The sequence below is a fragment of the Atta cephalotes genome (assembly GCF_000143395.1).
Source record: "Atta cephalotes unplaced genomic scaffold scaffold00036, whole genome shotgun sequence".
NCBI classification, from domain to species: Eukaryota; Metazoa; Arthropoda; class Insecta; order Hymenoptera; family Formicidae; genus Atta; species Atta cephalotes.
This window is the reverse complement of record NW_012130100.1, coordinates 786,924-796,767: the sequence shown is the minus strand read 5'-3', so window position 1 is coordinate 796,767 and position 9,844 is coordinate 786,924. Positions and strand designations below refer to the sequence as shown.

The 9,844-nt window shown below is 32.3% G+C and overlaps 1 protein-coding gene across 1 annotated transcript in view; it reads left to right on the top strand.

The window, feature by feature from the left end:
- The first annotated feature begins 1,169 nt into the window (after positions 1–1,169).
- LOC105621685 (vacuolar protein sorting-associated protein 8 homolog) overlaps positions 1,170–9,844 on the top strand; it is a 13,352-nt gene continuing 4,677 nt past the window's right edge. The window contains exons 1-9 of the mRNA XM_012203151.1: positions 1,170–1,244; positions 1,477–1,755; positions 1,903–2,196; positions 3,360–3,578; positions 3,652–3,831; positions 3,980–4,225; positions 4,295–4,435; positions 7,105–7,563; positions 7,650–8,395. Coding sequence (XP_012058541.1) covers positions 1,170–1,244; positions 1,477–1,755; positions 1,903–2,196; positions 3,360–3,578; positions 3,652–3,831; positions 3,980–4,225; positions 4,295–4,435; positions 7,105–7,563; positions 7,650–8,395 — 2,639 coding nt within the window. The remainder of the gene's footprint in view (positions 1,245–1,476; positions 1,756–1,902; positions 2,197–3,359; positions 3,579–3,651; positions 3,832–3,979; positions 4,226–4,294; positions 4,436–7,104; positions 7,564–7,649; positions 8,396–9,844) is intronic.

Below are 9,844 nucleotides of genomic sequence, written 5' to 3'. Positions count from 1 at the left end.
GCTTACCGCTACCATCAACAACTGATCAAATTGCATCATGCTCTGCGTGAAAAAAGGCCGCATTATCGGAAAAGCTATAACAAGCTGATTTTCCTGCACGACAACGCACCATCGCACACGTTAACAATGGTCCAAAACTATTTGGAGACATTCAATTGGGAAGTGGTACCCCCCCCCCCGCTTACTCACCAGACCTGGCACCTTCTGACCTGTTTTCATCAATGGGCTACGCGCTCGCTGAGCGGCGCTTCGATTCTTACAAAGACGTCCGAAAATGAGTGGTTTGCCTCGAAAGATGAGGAAGTCGCAATGAAACTTACAATGGCATTTTAAATACTTAAAGTATTTATACAAAAAAAGTTTAGATTAATTTTGTCATTATATGTTTTTCGAATTTTAGTATTGTAATATGAAAATAATAACAAATAAAGTAAATAAAAATGTGTTTAATAAAAATATAATGCTTAAAATACAACTTAATTCATATGTATATAACTTATTTAAAATATAAATATAATAATTTATACAAATATAATATTTCCTTAATGTTAATACTTTTAAGCGAAATAAATGTCACGCGCATGTAAGATTGCAGAGATGAATATTTCTGATGCATAATTTGTGAATGTAACATGATTACTAAATATCGTAGTATGAATCAAATATCGATTTATCATCTGGAGTTGAAAAGTGGACGTGTTACTTTCAGAAAAGTGGACGTATTACCATCAGAGCTATGTAGTTTACTACTTATCCACTTTGTGGGGCAACATTTTGCGGTTACAGGTAAAGCTGTAGATACCAAAGTAGCGCAAAGGTCCTCCATTTTGGACCTACTAATCATACCCTATACTATTAATACTAAGCGCTTATTGGACTACAGACAATTAAATCGAAATGACGGTCGAAATAGCCAATAGGAAGACTGTCGGCATTTCGACTTAAATGAAAGGAATGCGCTACTTTGGTATGATCTAGAGATTTAGTTACAGGTTACAGATTTTGGACCGGCATATTCTCTCTCAGGTTTCTCTCTGCTATGTGTTTATAAACGTACGGTTGTGACATCACACGTAGAATGAAAACAAATGTGTCAAATAATTGTCAAATATACATATATGTAGATCAGCCGTTCTTACCGGGACTACGATAACATAACATAATATAAGATGGCCGAGAATGAATTTGTACCGGACAGTGACGAATGTCTTGTTACGGAAGCTATTAATTTAGATATCGAGGAGGTATATTTATATTCTTAATTGCGCCCGTACAATGATATTGTAAAACACTTAAAAATTCATAAAACATCTAACGTGTGTATATAATACGATCGTTGTCGAGCAAATCGTGCTATGCTATTTGCTGCTTGTTTTTTTAATTCATCTTTTTCGCCTGCTCTTATATCGTTTAATTATAATCTACTGACATTGTGTTTTAATAACGATATTCTCTCACATGCTATATTCCTTCTAGTTAGATAACACGGAATATGCCATACCAATCGTGGAAGAATTACCCACCTTAGAAAGTATTTTGATGGAGCCTGATTATGAGTCACTATCGGAAACGGAGGACGATATTGGTTTATCATTAGGAGAAAAACTTGGCAGCAGCGAGACTACTAGCATTGGCAGTCACTTGTCGCTGAATTCATTAAATAAATCCTCTAAGACTGCTCATAAATCATATTCGGGTGTTATCTTAAGGCATGTCATACTCAAAGGAATAACATCACAAATTATATCGGCTAATGTGAGCAATTATTCCATACATTATATAGGAGATATAAGAAGTCATGTTCCTTCAAGTTACAAATTTTTTAACAATTGTTACATGCCGTATGTATAGTAATCAAGCCTGGAATAGTCATCATTATTAAATATCTATATGATTACACAGGAGAGAGTCAATGCTGGTTTGGCTAGTGCAGTCGCAGCTGGAGGGAATATGCTAGTAATTGGTACCAGTCATGGTTTAATACTGGGCTTTGATTCTTCGCAAACATTGCGATGGTGCGATCAGGAAACGAGACATCAAGGTTCCGTTTCTGCTCTTTGCTTCAACTACGACGGTAGCAGAGTGTTAGCTGGTTTCGTTAGAGGACATATTTTGATGTTGGATAGCAATAATGGGAAAGTTTTAAGGATTCTCACTGATGTACACCCTCTAGACACCGCTGTGTTGCATGTTAAGGTACAATTTCAATTCTCTTACATACATGTGAAATTAATATACATAAATGTATTATTGTAATATGAAGGAGTTCAAGCTCTAAAGAAATTAATCATAGTGTGATTCTTAAATTATAATAGTGTCCTTAACGAATCGATATTAGTTGCATGTATACATAAGTTTATATCTAATTAGTATGCAAATGAATATTTTAAATATTTTCTATTTTTTTCTTTAATATAAAAGTTCACAAAATCATCATTCTTTCATATCGCAATTCCTGATACATAACATCTATAACATTTTGAATATCTAATTAAAATTTTTATGGAATATCTTTTATCTGAACAATGACTATCGATCGATTTTATCATTGGACAAACTTATATTTTATGAAAATATTATTATTTATTGATATGAGAATAATTATTTACTGATTTGATTATTTTACTTTAAATTACGAAAATTTTTACTAGATTCTAAACATCATTATTAATTTTAAAGTTAATGCCTTCTGTTTAGGGAATCCACCTCTGGAGGTCTATCACTTTTGATTTTGACTTTTGATGTTGTTGACAAAAGAATTTGACAATATAAAGATGTGTTTAACTCGCTTTCCACGTTCTCAATGGAAAGTTCTAAATCCATCCTGAAGTCTCGATTCGCGTAGAAAATGCATGCATGGTGCAATGAGTTTCGCTTCAATAAGATTTACTATAAAAAAAATAGGTTTGAGTTAAATCTCCTTTTACGTGAAAAATTGTAACCATATAAAACAAGGTTCTATTTGAGTTTATAGCTTTCCACATAAAGTAAAATTCAATCCAAATCTATGTATCTAGTTTTTTTGGTAACCGGATTTCTTTCCTCATAAAACAGAATTCATTACATCTACATGTACGTTTTCCATGCAAAGTGAGGTTCCATATGGATTTCTAATTTTTCATGCAAAAATTATATTATTGTTCAAAATATGAGAAAATTAACTTTGATTGTCAATGACTTTAACAAACGATGAGCGACAGTTAAAACTTTTTGATGTTATTCAAGGTCAGGACCTTGATAACATATGTCAAGGTGATTAGAAAAGGTCTCTTTAAATAGGAGTTTTGCCCAATTTATCATTGTTATTGTATCGTGAATTTATTTGTTCAATCGAGATAGTTTTAAACTAGTCACTTTAGTTTACAGATTCGCCAAAAATAGCTTTGTGCAGTGACAGTGGAGGCTCCGTATTCGAGCTGAATTTCACTAGAGTGATAGGTATACGAGGATGCGATAGTAGATGTTTATTTAGTGGTTCCAAGGGAGAAGTGTGCACTCTAGAACCCCTGCTGTTGAATAATTTGCCATCGCATCCACTAAAAAATTATACATTAGTAGCAATGGCAACATTGTCGAAGGTTGTGCTTCATAATAGATTAAAAAATATCAGTTAGATGTGTAATTTATTAATGTTGATTTTATTCCGCGTAGGTAATTATAGTCTGCATAAGACCGCGAATGCGCGTTGTATTGAGTCACCCGTTGACCGGTGCCGCGATAGCACCACCACAACTATCTTGGCAATTAGTTGTCATACAAACGGCTGATGGTTCCCGCGTGATCGATCCAGTATTGGCTCTCGCGAGGGACAACGTGGTGTATTTTTATCAAGTATTTTTATTTAATTGCATTATATATATAATCTTTATTTGTTTCCACATAGGGTTATAAAGAACTTCTTCTCCATGTATATAATTGCATTATATTGATTGTTTTCTTTTGAGAATATTAAAGAATATATATATTATCTGTCGATAAGGTGTACACCGAAATTGGTACGCGGGTAAAATTGTCTCCTCTTCGAAGGATGACACTACCGTACATGATAAGCAATTTGAGGTGGTTAAATCCGAGATCTCTTGTGGTATTGGATACTCAAGAGAAGTTGCATTTGTTAGACGTAAGAGCGCAGGATAATTTGGAAACATTAGACATGAGTCGCGTTGGTATTTCTTATGCTTCTAGTCATTTTAAGGGACTATCTACTGGCGGAAATGTTTCTAAGGTACAAAGGATTATGTCAAGAACACAAAGAAGTGTATTTAATACTACATTTGTAATATATTTTACGTAGGCGATGGCGTTAGCCGGTGAACGGGCATGCTACAACACCGTTATAGTTTTTGGTACGCAGCTATTGTTATTAGGTACAAAGAGTTTACATGTGATATGTATGAGAACGTGGACTGAAAGATTGCAACATTTGATCGTACAGGTCAGTTTAAAGCGATGAAAAGGATCTGATTATGAGAACAAAATGTTATAAATAAATATAAATTAACAGGCAATTGAGAGCAAAAATTTGATGCAGTTATTAGAGCATTATAGTTAACAAATGTATTTTATAAACCTTACATGTAGTTAAATAAAATTAGAAGTTTCGGCTCAGTTCGGGCCATCTTCAGCGATGTCCAAATAATAAATTATACATTAGTAATTGTTTGCAAGAGGCTCTCTTGGATGCATTCTTTTAATTATTGCGAACAATTGCTAATGTGTAATTTATTTGGACATCGCTGAGGATGGCTCGAACTGAGCCGAAACTGATTTCATCTAACTATATGTAAGATCTATAACGTTCTAATAACAGCAAATTTTTGCTCTCAATCGCCTGTCAATAATTTATATTTATTTGTTATCTCGAGAGATCAATTTTATTTTATTTTATTTATTTAAGATATAAACTTGTGCAAAAAAAGTCAAACACGAAGTTAATGCTTAATTATAATGTATTTATTAAATTATAATGTATTTCGAAAGAGAATTATACTAATACAAACGTTTTAGCTTATTAACTCATCTTCAGTGAATATTAAAATGAAAACTTAGTATAATCATATATGTAATAACCAGTCATCGCAATAATGGTTGTCTCTAATAAATAAAAATACAAAAAAAAAGAAGAATGAAATTACAATGTGCCATTCGCCATTTAGTACAAAGGCAATTTGGAGTTATTTGAAACACGGAAGCAAAGAGCTTAACGGTTGAACAACAACGGTTGAAAAGTCACGATCACGAAAAGTACGATCAAGCAGAATCATTTAAGTTTAGTTATACAAACGAATTCTGATTAGTCGTATTACTTTTCTGAGATTCCGTTTTTCGGAATTCCGATTGTCAAGGGGAAACATTCTAAGTTTAATTATTGTAAGTAATTACTGTGAGTGATAACCATACTACTGTGTTGATCAATTATTACAGTTTCAAACGAGAGTTGTTAGATCTAGCAGAGTTCCGACTACGCTATATATTTTTAATAAATGTCATACTGGATCCAGATATTAAAAAATTAAACATTTTTTGTGGCTGGAATTCGGTTTAAAAATAATTGTAGAATATAGAACTGTGCTAGATTTAACAAAAATTCTTGCTAAAACTGCTATAAGCAATCGGCACGACACTTTCTCCAAGTGTCATGTTGTCTTCTACATTGAAAATGTATAAAAATAGGTAATTGTTGGAATTTTATTTTTAAAGTGCATGTATTAGTAGATCTTTAGTAGAACTAACAGGAATTATGATAATATTTATCATTTTCTTGTACTTTAGAGGAAAAGTGTTATGCTTCGCGAAGTTATATTTTGCGAAGTTAGCACGCCATATTATATTTAGTTTTTTAATATAAAAAAATGTGAAACTTTTTTATATAGAACTGTAGCATTATGAAAAGTGTTGGAACTGTTTTCATTATTTGTTTGTCATTATTTTTTTTATATTAATAGAATGTCGTGTTAACTTCACAAATTCAAAGTATTTGGATATTGTATTAATGTAAGGGTGATTCCAGACAACATGATTAGTGTACATCACATTAGTAAATATTACACACGCGCTGTATATGCTTGCACGCTCTTTCTCTTTCTCTCTTTCTCTCTCCTTCCCTCCCTCCCTCCTCCCTCCCTCTCTCTCTTTACTCCTCTTTCTACACACGCACACACGCATGCGTATCTACATAATTATTCATATTGTAGGAACTGGCGGAAAAATTAACAGATTCTATCGAGATTTAAATTCAGAATTCCTCGTTTATAAATCTAGCAGTCGGTGTGCTATACCAACGATGTCGAGAAATATGATTCCCATCTTTTAGATGATCACGAAGGCTGCCGTACCTACCCGAACACATACAATTTTCTTATTCCAAAATTATAATATATAATACGTTTTCGAATAAGTATGGCTGCCTTCCATTCAAAGAATGGCAATTATATTTCTCGACAATAGATATTAAAATTAAATAGTAGATAAAAATTCAACCGTGTCGCTATCGATTTTTTTTCAAAAAAATTTACCACTTTGATCCAATATAGCGATCTTTTATACCCTTCTGAGGGGTATGGGAGTCGACCTGTCTTGGTCGAAGGGTATTAACTGTCGGTTGCAACAACATTCAACTTTTACGCTTTCAGTAAAAAAAATCAAAATCTGCAACATTTTGAAAAACCCACCTCCCCTTCAAGGCGACCATGACCGGGCTTAAAAATATATGTATTGTTTTTGTGTTTTATATGAAACAAAAGTTTTTACCTACTTCCTATACTTGTCGCTATGGGTAACAAAAATCATTACAATGTCTCTTGGTCATAATTATTTCGGTCGTTTATGTATATTTTAAATGGCCTTGTACGATTCTCTTTATTTTTCTATAATATGAATATAGATATTTAGCAAATGTAAAGTTGGTGTCATTTGGAGTCACTTTAATTCTCTTCCAAAATACATTATAATTTATTAAGCATATAATTTAGGCTGTATATACTATATATACTATATATAATTATACTATATATAATTTAGTGTCTAGTTCATTGACACAAGTTTAAATTTTAATTCGCTGAGGCTTAATTGAATATTTACATTAAAAAATGTTTTGCATTTCAGAAACGTTTTCCCGAAGCGTTAGCATTGGGTCTTTCTTTTTATCAAGACAAAGGCAAGGCGGTTATCGGTCTGCGAGGTTCTAAACAGCGTCGCAAGCAAATAGCACGCGATAAAGTTTGTGAAGTATTGGTGCAATATATGGACGAATTAAATCAATGTTTGATAGACGAAAATACAGGTTACGACACGATAGTGCTCACTTGCGTTGATTACTGCATTCAACTGGAAAACCTAGATCTGCTGTTCGAAAAGTTGTGGGATATAGTCTTTGAGTCGGAAGGGCTGAAAACTAGTTATTTGCACGCTCTCGAAGCTCCTCTGCTAGATGGAAGTCTTCAATCGAGATTGCCGCCATTGATTGCCCAGCAATTGGTCACTCTTTATGATCAAGAAGATAAAGTAGATTCACTGGAAGCGATTATAGTTTTACTCAATGTGGATTGTCTAGATATTCATCAAGTAAATCTCAATATTAGCAAGCAATGAAAAATAGACATTTATTTGCAACGTCATTTTATGATTTTAGAATGTATTTTTGTCCATAGGTAACGACAATTTGTCGTCAACGAGGACTTTGGGAAGCGCTGATTTATCTTCAAACAACAGCGTTGGGCGATTTTACAGCACCTATTCATCAATTAGTACCAGCACTTCAGAATTTATTACAAGATCCATTAGTCGCCCTTTCCCGAGACTGTATAAAACTCGGCAATGCCATTCTAGTTTATACTAGCTGCTGTCTCGCTGGTCGTGGATTTCCTAAGGATGAGCTCCCTGAAGGCATGCCACAGAAAGCGAAAGCAGACATATTGAGAGCTCTGTTATCTCAACATTCTAGTTTGGCAAATGATATGGAAAGACAATATCCGTATTTGAGAACGTTACTGCAATTCGATGCGAAAGGCTTTCTCGATGTTATTACCATCGCCTTTCAGGAACCAGAATTTACCTCCGAAATGGGTCTCCGACACCGACAAAGACTCATAGACATCTTATTAAGCATTGTTATGTCGAATACGCCGCTTACTCCGAAAAATATTGATTACATCACACTGGAGCAACAATTTATGGTTCTTATATTCGTGGCAAATGAAGTATGTGAAAGCACTGTTATGTTAGAGTATAACATATTGAATAAAATGATAGATATATTATGTATTGACGTGCACATGGAATTGTCGAAGGACTTTAAGACTGAGAGAGAAAATGCTGTGTTGGGATTGTTGCATTCTAAAAAGCTGTGCAATATTTCTGATAATAATTTATTAAATTTAGCAAATAGAGCAAGTTTGTAAGTATTTTTAATTGATTTATTAATCTCTATGCTTTTTATTGGTTATATATAATGTTTCACACCTAATGCATTACCTGCTAATTGTAGATTCTTAAAATAATTTTGAGATGAAAGGTCTAATACTAAAACGTCGAGATTAATAGATTTTAAATTAATAGCAATTAAAGTTCACCAATCATGGAGCTGCAATTTCGCACGTTCGGGCATGATGATATAACAAATGATATAACACATGGTGATAGTATGTCACGATGGCTCTCTCAGTAACCTCAAGATTATCATATAAATTATTTTTTGCAATAATATTTTTATTAAGAAATTATTCTTGCTTCTATACAGAATCTGTTTGTACATTATATACGCATAATTAATATTGAAATATATAACAAAATATCAATAGCGATATTATGTATATTGATATTATACATATCAAAAGAGATTCATTGTCCGTATGCTTTGTATGCACGGTAAATATTTTTGTAAGAAATAGATTAACTATTTTTAACATAAAAAGAATTAAATAGAGAACGGTACATTTTATTATTAGAAAATATTATTAGAGATTTAGCATGATCGTATAGGATGCTTTATCGATCTCGATTTATAATTTGGTTTGTTGTATGTATTGTGTGCGACGTTAAAAACGTTGTAAATAAAATTTTACAAAGAGTACAAAATATTTCATGATTGTTTATAAAATCATGTATATTTTAATTATAAGAATTATGTACATCTCGATTTACTGTCTATGAAATTTAATGACACACATACATGTTTTGTAATTTATATCATTTTTTATATTTTTTCAACATCTTAACATCATCTAGGATAATTATTCAGAAACGTATATATAGTCATTTGATTTAAGTACATTAATGTTAGTTAAATTGGTATTTTATATGTACATGTTTAAATATTGTTTTATCAAAATATTTGATTCTTTTTACGTTAAAAATAGTTTTACTTATTACAAAAATATTTCTGTGGATAATATAATAATACCGTGCATACAAAGCACACGAACATGGTTATGAATTTATTTTGATAGTGTAATATCTAGCTATCAAATTAATATTTTGTTATATACTTTGATATTAATTAAGTCAGTTTACATAATATACAAACAAATTTCGTATAGAAGCAAGAATAATTTTTTAATAAAAATATCAATGCATATTTGTGTATGATAATCTCGAAGTTGCTGAGAGGGCCCTCATTACTTGTCATATTATTATGCCTGAGCGTGCGAAATGTCAGCTTTGTAATTAATGAATTTTAGTCGTTATTAATTTAAAAACTATTAATTTAAAAACTATTAACTATAGCCTCGATATTTTGATTTATTAGACTTCATTTCAAAATTATGTCAAGAATCTACACACACACACACACACACACACACACACACACACACACACACACACACACACACACACGCGCGCGCGC